The sequence below is a fragment of the Sminthopsis crassicaudata genome, chromosome 1 (genome assembly GCF_048593235.1).
Source record: "Sminthopsis crassicaudata isolate SCR6 chromosome 1, ASM4859323v1, whole genome shotgun sequence".
Taxonomy (NCBI): domain Eukaryota; kingdom Metazoa; phylum Chordata; class Mammalia; order Dasyuromorphia; family Dasyuridae; genus Sminthopsis; species Sminthopsis crassicaudata.
The window spans coordinates 486570097-486591465 of record NC_133617.1 but is presented as its reverse complement, the minus strand read 5'-3'; the positions used below and the strand labels follow the sequence as shown (position 1 = coordinate 486591465).

Here is a 21369-nt window from a genome sequence, read left to right as displayed (position 1 = left end):
AAAGAGAAAAGGAGAGAGATAGGATCTGTAATGTCATTGGTAAAGACAACTTCCAGATGGAAAAATGTCCTCTATCAGTGCAGATCAAATATTTTCTTTGCAATTTAGAGTCTCAGAGAGTTGCTGAACACATTAAGAAATGTTAAATGATTTGCCCAGGATCATACAGCTAGTCTATGGCAAAAATAAGAACTCGAATTCAGGTCTCCCTAACTTTGAGACCAGTTCCCTTATCAACTGGCACTTTGTAGGTATTTAATGTGTGCTCTTGAAAGAACACATGTAAGACTACATAATACACAAAAACCGAGTGGCTCTGTCAGTTTGGGGAATATTTCTTAGCCCTTTAGTTTATGAATTGGGTATACTAATTGGATGCAAAGTTTTTCCTATCCTACATTATTTTAAAATCATTTATGATAGAGGCAAAGCTTGTAAAATAACAGAAATCTAATAATTGTGTATTAACCACATGTAAAATTTCTCTAAAATTGGACTTTTCATTTGTTTATAAAACCCTTTTAGAATTAAAGAGGTGATTTGTTTTTAAAGGAAAGAAGCCAAACTATTTGGTGAAAAACAAAAGAATATCCACAAAACTTTTTTGTTGATATTACTTTTATTTAAACTCATTAGGACCAAGAATCAAGATTGTCCAAATGAGAAATTATTTACAGAGAGAAGACAGCCGGCTCACACAACTATATTACATGTTCCGTCCTTGACATGAGCATGTAAGAAGATCTCACTGAAAAACAGGCCCATTGTTTCTGACAACTTTCTCTGATACAGGGTCTCAGAAAGGAACTTTGATTATAGACCTTGCCAAGTCTGGATGTTTAAACCTCTTAGTTCATTGATTCATAGCTATCTTTATTTTTCAGCTCCTATCTTGTTCTGCCTTTTCTTTGCATAATACCCATCTTCTTAATAGACCCAGTTTTCTTTTTTTTCATTATTTCTTCCATACAATGGGCTGCTGTTGATCTCTGTGTCACCCTGAAATGAGAAAAGGGAGCATGAGAAAATGCAAATGGACTGTAATTTTTCTCTTCTCTACCAGTTCTACTACACAGATCCCCAAAATGGCAATCTCCCCAGACAGGTTTTTCCACAGCCACCTTCTTCTTAATGGATGCCTTATAGTCACACCTAATCACACCTTCGCCTAAAAATTGTGAATGCCATTATTGTAGCATGGTGACACCTTTATTGTAAGTGTGGGTGGGACCTGTTTGTTCTGAAATTTCTGGGAGTTGGATAGGGAGCTGTACCAGGAGCCTGCCCAAGTGTGAAAGTGCGGCCCTCTGGGATTAAAGTAAACACAGATAATGTGCCTGTGGGGGAACCTGTAGGTGTAAATCATGCTGCTCATTTGCAGTTGGTGCACTATTTTTCTGTACCAGGAAAAGAAACTGCATTGGATTATGTTCCACCAATGGATTTCAAATGAATGTTTATGTTTAAAAAAGAAAAAATATCCATTACAGTGAGCATTCTTCCATCTTATAAACTAAATTTTGTCAGTGGACATATATATATATATATATATATATATATATATATATAATGATATATACGCTGTGTGTATATACATAGATACATAAATATATATACATATATATGTATATGTATACATATGTGTGTGCATGTATACAAGCACACCTCGTTTTATTGTGCTTTGCTTTGTGTGTGGTTGTGGATTTTTGTTGTTGTTATTAATTAAAGATTTATGGCAACCCTGCATGGAGCAAGTCTGTTGATGCCATTTTTGTGCTTACTTTGTATTTATTTCTGTCACATTTTGATAATTCTCACAATATTTCATACTTTTTTCATATTATTATTTTTGTTATAGTGACCTATGACCAGTGATAAGTAATGTTATTATTGTCATTGTTTTGGAGTATCAAGAACCATGCCAATAGAAGATGGCAAAGTTAATTGATAACTGTTGTATGTATTCTGATTCTGCCACCCACTGTCTGTTCTCCATCTCCTCCCTTTCCCCTGAGAAACAGCAAAATTGAAGAATATTACATAAACTTAATTGATAAAGCATCAGCAAGGTTTGAGAGGACTGAATAATTTTGGAAGAAGTTCTATTATGAATAAAATATTATCAAATAGTATTGCATGCCACAGAGAAATTTTTTATGAAAGGAAGTGGATCACTGTGGCAAACTTTATTTTTTACTTATTTTAAGAAATTGCCACAGGCACCCCAACCTTCAGCCACCAACACCTGATCAGTCAGCAGCCATCAACATTGAGGCAAGATCCTCCAGCAGCAAAAAAGACTGATTCACTGAAGATGATGGTTAGCATTTTTAGAAATAAATTGTTTTTTTTTTTTTTGGTAGGAGTTTTTATTTTTTTTTTATTTATATATATATATATTTTTTTTTTATTCATTTTTCCAAATTATCCCCCCCCTCCCTCCACTCCCTCGCCTAGATGACAGGTAATCCCATACATTTTACATGTGTTACAATATAACCTAGATACAATATATGTGTGTAAATACCATTTTCTTGTTGCACATTAATTATTAGCTTCCGAAGGTATAAGTAACTTGGGTAGATAGACAGTAGTGCTAACAAATAAATTGGGTTTTTAAAAAAATATAAAACTATTACATAGTTTTATATATACATATATATATTACATATATAGGCAATAGTAGAGGTTTTATAAACATAGGTTTTATATGCACTGGGAAATCAAAAAATTTGTGTGACCCAACCCTCATATCTCCAAAATATGCTTGTGTACACATACACACACACACACACACACACACACACACACACACACACCTCTCCCATTTGACTGTAAGTTTTTTGTGAGAAGGGATTGTTTTATCTCTATAATTTTATCCCCACATCTGGCACAGCACCTGGGTTATAGTAGGTACTTAATAGATGTTTGTTGATTGATTGTTGAATAATTATTTACTTGTACCACTACTGATGCCAAGTTATAGCTTCAATGTTACCACATGAAAAATGGGAAATTTCATTTTTGTTCTGCTTTATTATACAGATTGTACGCTTAACCCCAGCCAGCTGTCATGTGCCCTTTAGTCATGTGCCCTTGCCCATCATGAGGACTGGGTGAAAATGAATGGGCAATTCTTTTTCTTTTCTTTTCTTTTTTTTTTTTTTTTTTTGGACAAAGCAAAAGGTCATACAGGTAGTAAGCATAGTGCCAACCTGCTTTGGTAGAGGGAATTGGTAGAGCTCCCTCCCTCCATTGATGTAATCACAGGTCAGGTCAGAAAATAAAAAGCAAAAACAAAGAATAGATTTTTATGGAATTGCCCATTCAGAGGGACAGATAGATGGTAGAGTGGAGAGAATACCAACTTTGAAGTCAGGAATACTTGAGTTTTAAATCTAAAAAAAACCTGAAAATAACTGAATGACAAACAAGAGTCTGGCAGTGTTGTATGAGATGGATTAGGGAGGGGAAGAGATTAGAGGAAGGTAGACCATTAGGAGGTTACTGTAATAGATAGTCCCTGCAAAAAGTAGTTAAAAGGAAATGAAATCACGATTGCCTAAAGTGAATCTTGTCAGTTATATTGTAGGTGTTACATGATATCTGTATGACTAAGTTGTGACTGAGGTCAAATTTCAACTTAGAAAATTTCCTTCCAGGATTACTCCAAAAAGAGACTATCATACATTAACTTCAATTCTATTAACTTGATACTGAGTTGTTTGTCATTTTCTTTTCCAGCTCATTTTACAAAGCAAATAAGGTTTGTTTTCTTGTTTTTTGCCTTTTTTTGCTAAGGCGAGAATTAAGTGACTTGCCCAGAGTCACACAGCCAGGAAGTATTAAGTGTCTGAGGCCAGATTTGAATTCAGGTCCTCCTGATTTCAGGGCTGGTGCTCTATCCCTGCACCACCTAGCTGCTCCTCACAAATAGAGTTATGTCCAAAGTCACACAGCTAGTAAGTGCCTGAGGCCAGATTGAACTCAATTCTTCCTGACTCCAGGCTCAGGACTCTATCTGCTGTACCATCCAGCTGTCCAGATTGACTTAGAAAACCCCAAATTAACATTACATATGTGTTTTATGTTTTATTTAAATGTATTTAATATTTATTTAAATGTTATGATTACAACAAATTATATTTTGTATATATTATCAATAATTTCAACATGATCATTTTCCATTTCCATTCTAATCTGGTTCAGGCTACACTTGGGAGTTTTGTGGGCCCCTTGCAGTCAATGGGGCCTCAAGTTTGACTCTGGCTCTAGATTGCTCTCCCCTCCACTGCCTGATTCCCTCTTTCCAGGTCCCTTTATGTTTTATCTTCCCCTATTAGAATGCAAGTTCTTTAAGCATAAGGATTGTTTTGGGTCTTTTTAATATTTATATCCTGCTTAGAATAGTACCTGGCACATAGTAAGAACTTAATAAATGTTGTATCTATTTATAAACTTCCCTGATTTTTAAGATGAAAAACCTAAAATAATCTCTCAACATTTATTGAATGCTTAGTATAGGGCAAGTAGAGTGTGAAGTGCCATGGGGGACAGCAAAGAGGAGGAGAATGTAATAACTTCCTCCCCTTTACAAAGGGCAAACATCCCCATCCTATTCCATTGTCTCTGCTTGCAGTGCAAGGCAGGTGGACCAGGACCTACCAGCTACAGATGTCCAGCACAGATGGATCTCATTCCTCAGAAAGCGTTTTTGAGGAACCCGTCTTAGACACTTGAATTATCTCCACCGATGTGATTCCTTTGCCAGCTACACGGTGCCGAGTACGGAGCTTGTTCAGGGCTGTCTCGGCCATCCCTGCCCTTTCCTCAGCATCATCCAGCTCATGCACAGTCTTCCGGTACCTGGCCAAAGTCTGGTTGGCCTGTTCTTCCTACAGAGGAAGATTGAGGAACAGAACCAGTCTTATAGTTCTACTGTAAAACTCCCCAATGTAATTTTAGTTTAGAAATTATTTTGCCACTTGTAACAGGATGGGAAAAAACTTCATTCCCAGGAGTTCTGATTTCAAATTTTTTACAAGGCCAGTTGATGACTGGTAGTCTTCAGTGTGATGGCAAGCTGTGGATAAGTCTTCTATGGGGTGTGTGTGTGTGTGTGTGTGTGTGTGTGTGTGTGTGTGTGTGTGTTTAGATAGGCAGAGGGAACCAGGGAGGTCATGAATGTCATGTTAAAGGGAGCAAAAATATTCCCTGAATTTGAAACCATTCCATGGCTTAGTTAATACAAGGAATTCTTAAGGGGTGATTCTTGTTTTTTAACATGTTCTTATCTCCAAGGGTACAATGTGTGCTGTCTGTTAGCATTTCCCACCACATAACCGCCCCTTAGAGTTGCAGAGCCAGTTATAACAATGGTTCCAGAAATAGTCTTCTGGTTGAATGCTTTCCTCCCATCATGAGACTAGGGTAACACAAGAGTTGGGACCACACTTTGGCTTCCTCCTTTTGAGAGGCTGTTCAGTGGGAAAGGGCGTGAGAAGGGAAGACAAGGGGAGGACTCCCAGGACACTTACCGCCTCGTCAATTTGTCTCTTGTAGACCTTCAGTTTGTTCTGAAGCTTCTCCACCAGCTCTTGCATGCGCTGGTTGGTCTTATGATCTTCATCCGTCTGGAAGACCAGCTCTTTGAGGCGACGTTCATTTTTACGCAGGATTTTGACTGTCTCAACGTGGCGTTTCTGTTCTGAGTCCAGTTCAGTTTCCAGTTCCTTAATCTGAGGAATAGGGAGAAGGTTGAAGGGGGAGAAAAATGCATCTCAGTAAAGCAGTAACAATTTTTTTTTTAGGATGCAACAATACAGTGGCCTTGGGAAAAAGTTGGTGTAACAATAAGCATTTCAGCAAGTATTTATTAAGTACTTGGGTGCCAGACATTGTGCTAAGGTCTGGGGACGTAAGGAAAAGCAAAAACACTGCCCCTGCCATCAGCTCATATTTTTGTGGGGGAGACAACATGTATATAACTAGGTGCCTGCAAGATATGTAACTATGTGTGGGAAATGTGGAAGGAGAGAGACAGAGACAGAGAAGAGAAAGGGAGACAGAGAAGAAAGAGAGATGGAGAGAGCAAGAGAAAGTGAGAGTGAGAGCAAGAGAGAAAGAGAGAGAGAGGAAGGGAGAGAGATAGGAGGGAAAAGAAAGAGATAGAGAAAAAGAATCAGAGAGAGAGAATCAGAGAGATATGGGGAGGGGAGGAATGAAGACAAGAGAGACAGAGGAAGAGACAGAAGAGAAAATTAAGGCGGAGAGAGAGAGTTTTCAGACTATAAAGCACTAGGGGGGATGGGTCTAAGAAGTTATTCTTATGGTCACATGGAGTGAGAATAATAAGGAAGAGAAAGGATATTTGGAAGCTAAATGAAAACCTAGTAGAAAAAAATACAATAATGGGGCTAAGAGCATTCTAGGTAGATAGATAATAGGATATTTTATAGCTTCTTGTTCTAGGGCACAGGGGGGAAGACAGAAAACCTTTCAAGAAAGAAATTAAACCTGACTCCTCAATGTCACTTTCTTTGACACCTGCAATTTTCATTTCATGTCCAAACTCAGAACACGTTTTTGGCAAAAGGCATTCTTTCCCCAGCCAAATTAATTCCTTCCTTCCCTCCCTCCTTTCTTTTTCTTTCTTTCCTTCTTTCCTTTTATCTTTCTTTCTTTCTTTCTTTCCTTCTTCCCTTCCCTCTTCCCTTCTTTCTTTCCTTCCTTCTTTTCTTCCTGCCTTCCTTTCTTCTCCCCCTCCTTTCCTTCCCATCCTTCTTTTCTTCTCTCCTTTCATCTCTTCCTTCCATGTCTTTCTTCCTTTCTTCTCTTCTCTCATCTCTCTCTTCCTTCCTTTCTCTCTCTTTCTTTCCTTCCTTCCTTCACTCCTTTCCATTTTATAGGCAGTTTAGTTAAGGCACAGTTGGATGTGTTGAGAAATGCTTGGCAGATCTTGGATTTTCCTTACCTTGGCTTCCAGTTTCATGATTGTGCGCTTTCCACCTTTTAGAGCCAGTTGTTCAGCTTCTTCCATCTTAGCTTGCAAGTCCTTGATGGTGAGCTCATGGTTCTTTTTTATTTTCTCCAGGTGCATGCAGTGATCCTGCTCTTGACGGAGTTCTTCTGCCATGCGAGCAGCCTTGGGAGGAGAAAGGAACATAGAACAAAGTAAAGTGAGGCAATTTGTTCTGGACTTTAGGGGCTAAAAGACTTGGACATATTGATTTTGAGGAACTGAATGACCAAGTGCTCAATCCTCAGCTAGAGTGGCATTTCCAACTGTATAGGATGACTCAAGAGCATTTCCATAGAGTTCTTGAGGAATGCCAAGCATGCTAATGTACAATACAGTGGCCTTGGGAAAAAGTTGGTGTAACAATAAGCATTTCAACAAGTATTTATTAAGTACTTGTTGGGTGCCAGTCACTATGCTAAGGTCTAGGGATGCAAGGAAAAGCAAAAGGGTCAAAGGGATAAGAAGCATGGGGCAGCTAGTTAGTGTAGTGGATAGAGCACCAGCCTTGAAGTCAGGAGGACCAGAGTTCAAATCTGGTCTCAGACACTTAACACTTCCTGCCTATGTGACCCTGGCAAGTGCTTAACCCCAACTGCTTCAGCAAAGAGGTAAGAAGCAAATATTGGGAAGAGGATGAAAAGTTATAGGAAGTGGAGAAATTCTGATGCTCAGTATATATTAGTCTTAGGGACCCTTCCTGATGCAATCATCAAAATGTATAGATGCTGTTCACAAGTGGATGTTTTTAATCAGGTTAGGTCCTATCTCATGTTGCTACTGCTATGTGCCTTATATTGTAGTTTGGGCAGCAAGTGACATTAAAACTTTGAAATCAGATCCAATTTGGCACTGCCTATCTGAATTGGGCCAGATGACTTTGTTCCCGGTTCCTATCCTGTCTTCAATTAATTGTCCTTTGCAGACAAAGTGGCAGTGGTGAAAGACTGCCAGATGTAAACTGACCAGCCTACTTTCAAATTCCATTTCTGTCGCCAACTGTATGACCATGCACAAATCATCTTATTTGGGCTTCATCTTCCTCAGCTGCAAAATGAGAGGGCGGGATAAGGCGATCTCTAAAGTCTTTTCCATCTCCCATAAGTACAAGCAAGAGAGCCTAAGTATCCCTCTCAGTGGCAAAAGAAAGGGGGAAAGGACTTACATCAGTCATAGCTTTCTTGGCTCTTTCATCGGCCGTACGGAATTCACTGATGAGCTCCTCGTGTTCGTTGGAGATGCGCTGAATATCTGATTCCAGTTTACGCTTGACCACCAGCAGACTTTGGTTCTAAAGGAGAAAAGACAGGATTGACATAGAGTCCTAGAGGACCTTTCTATCTTTCACTCTAGGGGGTAGGAGAGGAGACAAATCTGGCTTCACATAGATAGAGGGCTATTTTGGACACTTTTGAGTCTTCTCTAATGCTGTCCAATGGGAAACCACTTGAAACTTGATTAGTTAGCATTCAACATTTATGAAATACTTACTAGGTGCCAGGCACTGTGCTCAGATCAGAGGGTACAAAGAAAGGAGAAAACATAGCTCCTGATCTGAAGGAGCTTACATTCTTTTTTTTTAAATAATAGCTTTTTATTTTTCAAAATGCATGCAAAAATAATTTTCAACATTTACCCTTGCAAAACTTTGTGTTCCATAATTTCCCCCTCCCTTTCTCCCCTCCCCTAGACAGAAAATAATCCAATATAGGTTAAATGTGTGCAATTCTTTTAAACATATTTCCACATTTATCATGCTGTGCAAGAAAAATCAGATCAAAAATGAAAAAAAAATGAGAGAAAAAAACAAGCAAGCAAACAACAACAAAAGGAAAAATGTGATATTGTCAAGGAGCTTACATTCTAATGGGGATGGAGAGAATGTATGTAAGTATTTATGTAAATAATTACATAAATAAAATATATGCAGAATAAATGGAAGGTCATTTCTGAGGGCAGCTAGGGGGTAAAATGGGTAGAGTGTTGGTTGTGGGGTCAGGAAGACTCATCTTCTTGAATTCAAATCTGGCCTCAGACACTTATTAGCTGTATGACTCTGGGCAAGTCACTTAACCCTTTTTGCCTCAGTTTCCTTATCTGCAAAATGAGCTGGAGGGAGAAATGACAAACCACTCCAGCATTTTTTTTTTTTTGCCAAGAAAACCTCAAATGGAATCAGAAAGAGTCAGAAATGGTTGAAATGAATTAAAAACAACAACAATCTCAGAGGTAAAGCCTGGGAGAGCAAGAGGGACTGAAAATGACCTCAAGCAGAAAGTGGGATTTGAGCTGACCGCTGAAAGAAGTAAAAAAATCCAGAGGGCAGGGATGTCCGTTTGAAGACAGCCAATCCAAAGGAACTGCTTTGGAAGATGGAATGTCCCATGCAAGGAATAATAGCAAGGCCAGTCTGGTTAGATCGTAGGATATTGGGGGGAGTGGTGAGGGGCAATAGAATTTAAGAAGACTGGAGAAGTAGAGAGGGTTGTTTTTTGGAGACTGTGTGAAGCAACATAATGTTGTTGAATTTGGACTCTGAGGACTTGAATTCAGATCCCAATTTTATACCTCACTACTTATGTACTCATGAGCAAGGCTCTGAATGTCTCCTGGTCTCAATTTCCTCATTTGTAAAATTAAGAGGCTTGGTTTAGATGCCCTCCAATTTATAATCCTATATGAGGAGGAGGTTTGGGTTTTTCTGTTTGTTTGTTTTTTTTAAACTCCTAGGTTTTTTAGAGCAACATCTGAACTAAGAGTAGTCTAAGCAAGATATAAGACTATTTGATAAATACTCTGAGCTTTGAACCCTGAGATGTGGAAGATTATCATAGTCCCACCAGCCCTGTGTAAGTTGGACCAGACAGAGGCAAAGATACATTTGCTAACCTGAATGTTGACTTCATTGTGTCTCTCAGTGATCTCAACCACCTCCTGCTCTAGCAGTTTTCTAGATCGTTCGCTACCTTCCAGGCTAGATCGAACTTCTTCCAGTTCTGTCTGCAAGAGGCTAAGGCGGCGTTCCTGAAGATTATACTGTTCACGAAGTTCCTCATGCTGTCGAGCATCTTCATCCATTTGGATCTGGAGATCCTGCAAGAGGAAAGGGGGCATGAATATTGGACAATTCTCTGTTCATACGTACTCCAAACTCACCCTATACTTTCCCATCTCTATTCCTTTGCTCTTTCTGTTCTTTCTCTCTGAAATAGTCAATCAATCCATTGAGCAACTTATTAAATGTCTAGTATGTGTCTAGGCAATGTACAATTTACAAGATAGAATAAAGGCCAGTTATATAACAGTTAGTTTGGTATGGAAATCAAGAGAACCAAATAGATTCTATTTCATGAACAGATTCCATCTCATGTTGCCATATGTATTCTCCATCTTATTATTTTTGTGCAAATCATCCATAGGAAAGTATGTGATATAAGCCATCTATTTATTTTATAAATACAGGTGGATGCAATTAATCAGCATCTCTCAATTCTGGGAAGTGAAAAATTCTAAAACCCATTTGTGCCCTTCCCAATTCAATTGAAAATCATGTTTCCACCTCACTCCAAATTTGGGAAGCTCCTAATTTTTCCTCCAGTTAGAAATTAGATAATCTAATTTTGTATTTTGGCTTATATCCTGGTTGTTTTCTTATAATTAATTGGTGTAATCAATTATGATTAATTGTTTTTAATATATAAAAATCTATTTCACTTGTATTCAGAGTCTTTGGACTGATTGGGGAATCCATTGACTTCTTTCTTATGGCTTTTTGCTAATTGTATAGCTCAGATTGTTTCCTCAATTATAAAACACAACAATAGGGACTGAGAGGCAGTATGGGGACATTTTGGAATTAAAGGACTTGAGTTCATGTCTTGTCATTCTATCTTCTGGACCTTAGCTTGCTCAACAGTAAAATAAATGAGGTTGGAACAGATGACCTTTGAGATCCCTTTCTTGACCCTCTTTGTTTCTCTCCATTCTTTAAAGACCAACACAACTGCTATTTCCGCCAGAAGGCCTTCCTTGATTTCTCAAGATGGCTACAATCATTCCCCATGTGCCTTACATAGGTCTTTGTGTTCAAACCTCCCTAACCATAGAAAATTATTTATTAGAGTTATCTTTTCTCCTAACAAAAACCTCATGCTTTGTAAATTTTTGGGAGGGATGGGGGAATGAAGAGGTGGGGAGCAGATTATAGTTGGATTGTAGATGGACAGATGGCATCAGGAAGGCCCAGGCCCTATCACTTTGATCTGATTGAGTCAACTTTCCTTAGATTTCTAATCCATGCTGAGGCAATCTACCTGAAGACTGAGGCTAATTCAAGGCATCCCTCAGTTCTAGATAGCCCTTAGTCCTCCTTGCCCTCCAGTTCCTCCTCCTTTCCATAAGTACCTTGATTTGTTGCTGTAGCCTTTTCAATGTCTTGACAAGCTCGCTATTGTTTTTGTTAGCATGATCCAGTTGGATTTCCATTTCATTCAGATCTGTCTCCATCTTCTTTTTGAGTCGGAGAGCCTCAGCCCGTCCCTTCGCCTCAGCCTCCAGGCTGGCCTGCAAGGACTCAATGGCACGTTGGTGATTCTTCCTGCCCATTTAAACAAGAACAGTTAGTCCAGTTCTAGGCTGCAAGCCTCTGTAAACTAGATCCCTCTGGAAGAACAGGCCTCTCATATACTTTTTTTTTTTCTTTTTAAGGCAATTGGGTTTAGTGACTTGCCAAGGATCATACAACTAATAAGTGTTAAGTGTTTGAGGTAAGATTTGAACTCAGGTCTTCCTAACTTCAGGGCTGGTGATCTATACTAGCTGCTCCAACTTCTCATATATCTTGCTGATGAATTGGGGAAGAAAAGAATGAAAGCATATCCAACCTCAAACTGGTAAATAACATAACATATACCATGAAGGATATAACACCCTCCAAAACCTAAAAGGAAATAAGGGAAGGAGGGATGGACAGACAGAGAAGTAAGGAAAGAGGGAAAAAGACAAGGGAGGGATCCATGAATGGGGGGAGGTTAAGTAATATCAAGGCATGCTAAGGAGCAGAGTTGAAGCAAAGAGTTAGCAGGGATAAGAAAGTGTGTGTGCATGTGTGTGAAGGGGCATGGTGATATGTGTGTGTATATATATATATATATATATATATATATATATATATATATATCATATGTATACATAAATAGCCTGCTTGGGGGTAGCGAGTGGATGAAAGAAAAAAAAAATAAGGTAAAAAAAGGTGTTCAGCAGAGAACAAAAAAATTAATTTATGAGGAAGTAAAGATGGATACTCATGAATATTATTCTCCTAATATATGTACTTTCTTGAACTGATAACTTATTATATATTTTGAATCCTTAGGAAAAAAAGAAAAGGAAAAAAAGAGAAAAAAACCTAATGTACCTTGCCATGGACTTGAGTGGATGTCTAGGGTATACCCCATTGGCTCCAAAGCCATCTCCCACAATAGCTATAAAGATAGCACTTTGAGAAGGAATAAGGGGTGACTTTTGTTTGTGAGTGATGGGATAGGGTGGGGTTACAAAATATAACAAATAGCATGTTGCAACTTCAGAAAAGCAGAAATCCCTGGCCGAATTGTTCCTCTGGCTGCTAGTCAAGCATGTAAGACAGCATTCCAATGTGGACAACTTGGAAAGCAGTATTCTTCTCCAAATCACAACATCTATTTTTTGTAAACTAAAAAAAAAACGTACTAGGAACACATCCAGAAATTTCTTAAAACAGGAAAACCACATTCTTGGGTCATTGGATTAAAGCAAACTATTCCCAAATCAAAAGCAATATTTAATTTTAGCGAAATTTAGTCCTTTCCCATGAGGAAAGAAAAAGACAATTTTTCCCTCAGTGGAATTGCTGTAAAGAATCTATCTTACATCCTATGCATCCCCCTTACCTTGTAGCTTCAAATTCTTCTTCCTTCTCATGAATTCTCCTATCAATGTCAGCTTTGACTTGAGCCAATTCCAACTGAATACGTATAACTTTACTCTCTTCCACCTATCAGAAAATATACATTATCAGTAATGGAACAGGGAATTAGTCTCTGGCCAGCCAGTTCCTGAGACTCAGCATAAAGAAAAACTGTCTGAATGATTACCTCCAGAGAAGATTCAGCTTCTTCTAGGGCCACCTGTAACTCTTCCTTCTCAATCTCTAACTTCTTCTTCAACTTCTGAAGCTCATGTACACTCCGTCCTCCCTCACCCAGCTGGTCGATTAAGTCTTTGATCTCCTCTGAAACAAAATATTATCATCTTTGAGACTATCAGTAGTTGGTATAGTCTTGAACTTCAAAGAACTGATTTTGCTCAACATGCATGATAATATCCTTTCTATGGATCTCTGTTCCTGTTGGGAAGACAAGCTCTGACAGACCCCGTCATAAGATTATAGATCCATAGCTGGAAGGGACTTCAGAGACCATCTGGTCCAACCTGAGATTCAGGGATGTTAACTCTTTTGTCTGTAGTCATTCAGGCAGTAAGCAGCAGAAATGGGTTTTGACCTCTTTCCCTCTGGCCTCAAAATTTGACTTTCCAAGATCAAAAGGCTTCTTATGGGGGCAACAGATTGTTAAAGGATCATACATCATACAGCTTGTTCATTGTCGGAGGGAAATTATTGTCTAGTAATAAGTAGCAGAATTGGGACTTGAACCCAAGGTTTTTTCCACTGTACCATGGTGACTCCAAAGATGGGAAAGCATCCTAGAGGTCACAAGCTACAGACTATCATCTAGTCAAACCCCATCATTTTACCAATGAGCAGATTAAACCAGATCAGAGAAGCCCATGGTCAGAACATGAGCTAGATGAGGATTTCCTTGGAGACCTGGCAGCTCATAGAGACCCTCTATTAGAGAAGAGCACTCTTAATGGTGCAATAAAAGTGGGTTGCCTATTGTCATTATTATTAGAAAGGATAACTATGTTAAAGTTCATCATCAAACAGAGATAATCAGGATGCCACTCTGATCTTCCTTTGCTGGAAAACCTTATTATATGTGAGTCTGTGGGAATCAATAGAAACTGATAGCTTTGAAGCTAACTTCAGAAGACTTCCTCTATATTGCTGTATTTAACACAATAGATCAAATGTCATTTTAGTAACACTTTAAGAAAATACCTTAATTCTTAGGTCATGTTGGATTTTGCTATGGCCTAATAATTTCCTTTTAAAACAATGTATTCATTTATTTAATTATGAACATAAGAAAAATTTTAGGGGGCAAAGCCAATAAACTTTTGATGTTTATCCATATTATTCCAGGATCTCTGTAGATCTTCGTGTATATGTTGTTGATCTGTATTATGTGTTGTTTTACAGGTACAGTGACAAAATGGAAAGAGCATTTGTCATTGGTCTTGGAATAGAAGATCTGAATTAAATGTTTCTGATATTTCATGGGAGCCCTCTCTTAAACAATATTCACCAAGGCAAAATTCCGATGGAATGGAAAAACTTAAATATTACCTTAAAGCTTGTTGTAATAGCATTTGTTGCATTATGTTAAATTGTTATTCAGTCAAATGTGACTCTTTGTGACCCAATTTGGGATTTTCTTGACAAAGATACTGAAGTGGTTTGCCATTTCTTTGTCCAACTCATTTTATAGATGAAGAAAATGAGGCAAAAAAGATTCAGTGACTTGCCCAGGGAAATACAGATATCCAAGGTAGAATTTGAACTCAGGAAAATAAGTCTTCCTGACTCTAAGCCCATTGTTCTATCCATTGAGAAATTCAGCTACCTCATTATGTTAAATAGGGTAGAATCATGGAAAGAGTTTTGGTGTAATGAAGACTTGAAGACAGAGAAGACCTGAGTTCAGCTCCTACTCTGGTAATTTACCATGTCAGTGGTAAAGCAAGAATCTCTCTCTGTTGGGGTAGCTAGATGGAACAGTGGACAGTGTACTAGCCCTGAAGTCAGGAGACTCTGAATTCAAATATGACCTCAGACATAATAGCTGTGTGACCCTAGGCAAGTCATTTAATCCCAATTGCCTTGCAAAAAAGGTATTATAATTGTACATTAAAGTCCCTTTTCCTCCTCCAAATAGAGACCCAGTAGAAGGTACTAAACCCTAATTATAGAATGTAAAGCAAGCTGATGTCATTAAGCTTGAAAAAACTGAGGCTCTCTGGAGGACAGGATTTATCCCAGAGCATTCAGCATTCTGCCAGCTCATGGTCCCTGATGCACCCTCTCCCTTTTCCCACTCCCCTCCGGCTCATGCTCCTTTCTATAAGTCCCTTCTAGGGTGCATTGGGCCTTGCCTTGAAGAGTTTTGTTCTCTTTCTTCACAGATTCCAGGTGCTCTATGGATTCTTCATAGGCAGTTTTTATCTTGAAGCTCTCTGTCATGTACATGCGACACTCCTTCTGAGAGCTGTCTACCTCAACCTGCAGCTCTTCACATTTCTGCTGCCATTCAGCCAGCATTTTGTCAAAGACCCTTTGCTTCTTGTCCAGGGCAGCAGCAGCAGCATTGGCCTAGAAATGAAGGTTGTGTTGTACTGTTAGGTTTTGCATCTATAGCCAGGATGAGGATGTGCTGGAGCCATGCTATATACTGGTTAGTTAAAGTCAATGATTAAATTTTCTTTGTTAGCATTTACATCTTAGAAATTACCAAATTCTATAAATCAGGACTTGATTTACTCTTTTGTTGGTTTATACACTAAAGAAAGTAACAGTGAAAATGTTAATAGTGCAAATTAAATTTAAGTGTGTCATGCATTTTCACAAAGCTGGTTGTTAAATATTTATCAGCACATCACTATCTATAACACAAGAAACTACCATATCCCTGTGACAATGGTAAATTTTAGAATGAGAATACAATATATTTTCCCCTAAGACAAACAACCCAATTTCTCAACTCTCACTTTCCCATAGTGTGATAATATGTATTATTAATAAATTCCTTGAGAGTAAGTATGATTTCATTCTTTATTTTTTTATCCCTAGTATCTAGCACAGTGCGTGCAGGACACATAGTAGGCACTTAATAAGTGCTTGTTCATTGATCTCCATCAATATGCATGATTATGTAAAACACATAAGAGCTGGGTAATTCTTTGTTATTAAACAAAGCTCGTCATTCCTAGAATTTATTTTTTTCATTTCCTTTTTAATTCTTCACATAATCCCTAAGATTAAGGATGTTAATTTCTGGTTTATCCTAGATGGATTAACTTTAGCTAAATTCTGTTCAGCTGCTCTCCCACAAAGATGAAGTCACCTTTGCTTGTGGATTTTGGAACATTTAATCTCAAGTGTCTCACTTGTTTTTCACTAGCCACCTACATGGCTATCATTATGAAATTCTTTCCTTATTGGATAGGTGCTGGCTAGAAACTGGTCTGTCTTTACAGATAGTATGAGGCAATAGCTTTACATTAACCTAAATAAGATCTGTGGGCCCTGTTTAAATATTGAATTACAAAATTGGCAGATAGTTCTGAAGTAGAGAAGCATAGACATGCAACAGTATGAATAGCTAAGAATATTTAAGCATGGGATTGCTTTGGTAATAGAAATTTGGAAATAATGGAGGAGCCCTAACATTCCCTCCCAATAACACATTTTGCCTTTATTATAGAGATGGTTTTTTATGTTAAGGGGTGCATGGATGATCTATTGATGATGGCTTTGATTTCAAAGGCTAGGAAATAATGGGAACCCCTAACATTTACCTCCACTTGATACCGTGAAATATTGCCTTTATTGTAAACATTGTTTTAATATTTCATGGAATAAGGATTGCACTGGATGAGACGGTTACAGTGTATACCAAGGGAAGGAATGCCTACATTGATAACATCACAGATCCAGTAAATTAATTAATACTTCTTTACACTGAAGTATATAAAACATGAAAAAAATGGCTCATCCAATTTTGAGAACACAACAAATGAAAAAGCCCAAGGAATTTCCTGAAGAGACCACTGGGGGAATTGGAATACAAAGCCTTTATTCAATCTAGTTGGACTCCACTTCTTCCCAGTAACCTAATTCTTCCTGGAATCCCCTAGAATGATACCATGTGATATTTTTCCCCTAGTCAGAAGCTCCGCTGAGCCTCTTACCTTCTCCAAGTCAATAGTGAGATCTTCTATTTCTGCTTGGAGTCTCTGTTTGTTTTTCTCTAGGGAGGCAGCCCGAGCTTGGGCAGCTTCTGCTACCTCCTCTGCTTCCTGTAGCCTGGCTGCCAGTTTCCTCCTTTGGGGACAAGGTCCAAGAGAGGTGGTTAGGAATATAAAAGGAACCATTACTGCACAATGGGCTCTGTTCTTGCACATCAACTTGACCTTCATTTGGAAAGAAATCATTAACCAAAGAGATTGACTACATAATTTAACAACCTTAAATTTGTTTTATACCGTTTTTCTCTCCCTCTGCCCCATCTCAAAGTGGATAGAGTGTTGGACTTGGAGTCAGGAAGCTCTTAGTTCAAATCCTGCCTCAAACACTAACGAGCTAGTGTGACCCCAAGAAAATCACATATCTGTAAATTGAGAGTGCTAGACTAGATGACCTCTAAGGTTGCTTCCAGTTAGAAAATTATGATCCAAACGATCCTTCAAGGAACAACTCAAGGTCCCCTTCTCTCTGAAGTCTTACTGCACCACTCTGCCCCGTTCCTCCTATTCTTTTTCTCCTTTGAAATCATGCGGGCTTGCCTGTCTTTACCATTTAATAGTATTTAATGGTGTTTTAATTATAGAACCACAGAGAAGCACTGCCTTATTTTGTTTGTCATATGTATATCTGTGGCTCCAGCTGGACTGTAAGCGAGGGCAGGGATCTTATATGGTCCTTTTGTTTCCCCTGTAATGCCTAGTTCAGTATGAGGCAGTAATGGATATAATAAATATTCAGTAAAATAATTTGTTCCAAGAGAAGAAAGAAGAGGAGGAAGGAGAAGGAAAAAAAGGAGGAGAAGGAAGAGGAGGAAAAATAGGAGGAGGAAAAAAGAAAAGGAGGAAGAAGGAGAAAGAAAGAAGGGAAAGGAAAAGGAAGACGTTGGGAGGAGGGAGAAGAAGAGAGAAGAAGAGAAGGAGGAAGAATTACTAGCATGTAGATAGCACTTTAAGGTTTGCAAAGTAAATTTACAAATGATTAGATTTAATCTTCAAAACAGCCTTGTGAGGTAAGTGCTCTAATTACCTCCATTTTACAGTTTCGGAAACTGAAGCAGACAGAGCTTATATGATTTGTTGACATCCACCTAATAAAATGTTTGAGGCAAAATTTGAACTCACATCTTCCAACTCCAAGTCCAATACTCTATCCACTATAGCACCTACCTAGATATTTCCATACAGAGCAGAAAGGAAGGAATGGGTATTTAGATTAAGGCTTAGTTTCTGCTTCTTCCTGGGAACAAAAAGGATCCCACTGATTTTTGTATTAGTATGGCCTCTCCAAGATACTATGCCATCATTTTCAGGATTCTTATAATGGAAAGGAGTGCCTTGCATTCTAAGCAGCCCATTTGCAGTCATAGAGTGCCACAGCTTCAAACTTCTGGATCAACCCAGCCTTTCTTTCTGTGGAGAAGTTCAGAACCAATTCAATTTTATTTAGCCAATATTTAGTAAGTATCTACTGTGGGCAGATCACTATGCTCAGCATTGAGCAAAATATAGTTTAATTAAGCCATAATTTGTCTTTAGGAAGCTAACATACAAGACTTCTTAACCCTGGAGTTTGAGAGCTTGGTTTATTTTGAAAAAAAATATATATATATTTTAATATGGTTCACTTGCTGTTGTTTATTGCATTTCAGAACAGCCTTGACATTATCTGGATGATATTGAGTACTGATGATAATTTCCAGCACTATTTAGATCCCATTATTTCTCTGTTATCTACTCCACCCACCGCCTAGTCATGTCTGTTCCCTGCAGATCAAAGTGTTGAAAAAGGCAGAAGCATGTGGCTTGATTACAAGGGGAAATTCCTCTAAATCAGGGTTTCTTTCCATGGAATCCATGGACTTATTTTTAAAGAGGCCTAGAAGCTTCATCAAAGTGACAAGGGTTCTGTCATATATGCATGCATACCATGTGCACACACACACACACAATTTAAGAATTCTTGCTCTGGAGTGAGACTTCCCTGCTACTAAAGAAAATAAAACTGGATAGATAGAAAGATAAAGAAATAGATATATATAGATAAATAAATAGATACATATACATATATATACATATATGTAAAAGGATAGATAGTTGTATTTTAATTTAATTGGTTCCTTATACAATTCCATTTATTTTATTTTACTCCTTTAAAAACATTCCACGAAGAGGCCCCTGGGCTTTACCAAGAGTCTGTGACACAAACAAAAAAGGTAAAGAACCCATGTATAAGTAGGGGAATATAACAGTGTGGATGGCATGTGATGTTTACATGGAAGGAAGTACTGGACCTGCAATTCCACTGAGAGAGGCAGCTCTGTCCACCAATGCAGGAGGCACCTTCTCAGTAATAGTCTTAGGAGTTGCCTAGAGCAAAGCTCCTTAAACTGTGGATGTAACTGAATGTGGGGGCTGTGAAAAATTTGGCAATAGTAAAAAGGTTTCTGAACAATTACCAAAGATTAACTCAGAAGCAAACAATGAATCCAATGTGTTTCTGGCAGCCCCTGCCTGTGCTGCATCGTGAGACTCCACTACCATTTTGGATCTGAATGTACAACATGCACTGATGTTGCCAGAGACACCTCAGCTCAGATTCTAAATGGGGTCATATAAAAACTTCTCAGGTGAAAGGGAGTCATGAGTGGAAAAATGTTTAAGAAACCCTGGCCAGCACTGAGGCATTAAGTGACTTGTCTAGGGCTGCCCAGCTGGTCTCAGTCAGGGTAAGACTTGAAACTGGGTCTCTCTGGCCTTGAGACCAGCTCTCTACCCACTCTGCCACATTCCCCCTAGCAGAGGGAAGGAAAGAGATCTTCAGAAGTACAGCCCAAGGTCTCTGCTGGCTGTACTCCTGGAGATCCTAGGCCATGGAATGGCGTCTGCTGGCTAGTTACTGAATTATGTACTCTCCTTAGCTTTAGACTAGTGACTTTCTTTTCCTTTGCTTTTGCCTCTGACCTCAACAGCCAGGCAGCTAAATAATGCTCTTATCAGTCAGGGCTCTTGTCCCACCCTACTCTACCCAAGATCCAGTGCTCACTTGGTCTCTTCCAGCTCCTCAGTTTTCTGAATGGCATCGGTTTCATACTTGGTTCTCCACGTGGTCACCTCTGTATTAAGTTTGGACACCAGGCGCTGCAGTTCAGATTTGCCCCCTTGCTCTTCCTCCAGCTGCTCTTTTATCAAATCCAGGTCATGTTTGGTATTGGCTAGACTGACGACAGCAGCACTTCGTGACTGTGGATAGCAGATGTATTAGAAAGCATGCTTGCCAACTGGTGTTAATCTCTTCCTGGGCCCTATCAGAACCCTTAGCTTTTTTGTTTTAACCGTAATTACTTCAGCATGCCTGTTGTGGACAGCTCAGCTACCTTCACATGTCCCTCCCCATTCCCAAGATAAGCACAGCCTCTCTAAGAATTTGAAAGGATATCCTGTGGGGAAGAGAAACTTGTTCTTTCTGGCCCAAGGGACCAGAACCAGGATCAAGGGTTAGATCAAGAGGCAAATTTAAGCACAACATCAGGAAAAAAAATCTCCTAATAATTAGAGTTGTCCCAAAGTAGAAGGAGTTGGCTCAAGAGGTTATGGGTTCCCCTTCTTGAAGGTTTTCAAGGAGAAGCTGGACAACCACTTGTTTCTTGTGTGGGCACTAGTGAAAATTTCTATGCATTGGACCAGATGGCTGCCAAGGGCCTTCTGATTCTCAAATATTGTGGTTCTAGGATTCTGATTTGCAAACCTTTGACTCTTCTTCCATCTGCCTCTTGTAGTCTTCCACCTGAGACACCAGTGAAGTCTTCATCCTAAAGATTTGATTTAGCCGGCTCTGGGATTCCTCATGTTCCCGGCTTAGCTCACTGTTTTCAGCTAAGTAAGGAGAGAAGAAGATGAAAAGAGATCCAGAAGAAAATCTCTCTAGCAAGTTTCTAAGTTCCCTGAACTGACTTAAAGGAATAGTAATAGAATAGAAGGGGAATTTGTTCTGTTATTTGGTCTGGCCTTTGATTTCATTAGTGTGGGGGGAATTTAGGCATGGAAGCCCCATTTACTAATGCATAGTAGTAGACTTCAAAATATACTCATCTCTAATTATAATTGATGAGTTTGAGGAGAGGAATTGACACAAAATGTTGGGGTTCAGGCATGTGACAAATTCACAA

At 38.8% G+C, this 21369-nt stretch overlaps 1 protein-coding gene across 1 annotated transcript in view; it reads right to left on the bottom strand.

Annotated features, from left to right (window-relative positions):
* Positions 1-612: 612 nt before the first annotated feature.
* The window catches only part of MYH16 (myosin heavy chain 16), a 156762-nt gene continuing 136005 nt past the window's right edge, over positions 613-21369 (bottom strand). Inside the window, exons 32-44 of the mRNA XM_074281247.1 lie at positions 20949-21076; positions 20247-20443; positions 17150-17282; positions 15335-15551; positions 13153-13289; positions 12949-13052; positions 11423-11615; positions 9908-10111; positions 8184-8309; positions 6974-7144; positions 5538-5738; positions 4666-4895; positions 613-999 (exon numbers count right to left, since the gene is read on the bottom strand). Of these exons, the coding sequence (XP_074137348.1) occupies positions 4695-4895; positions 5538-5738; positions 6974-7144; positions 8184-8309; positions 9908-10111; positions 11423-11615; positions 12949-13052; positions 13153-13289; positions 15335-15551; positions 17150-17282; positions 20247-20443; positions 20949-21076 (2012 nt within the window). The 3' untranslated portion in view covers positions 613-999; positions 4666-4694. The remainder of the gene's footprint in view (positions 1000-4665; positions 4896-5537; positions 5739-6973; positions 7145-8183; positions 8310-9907; positions 10112-11422; positions 11616-12948; positions 13053-13152; positions 13290-15334; positions 15552-17149; positions 17283-20246; positions 20444-20948; positions 21077-21369) is intronic.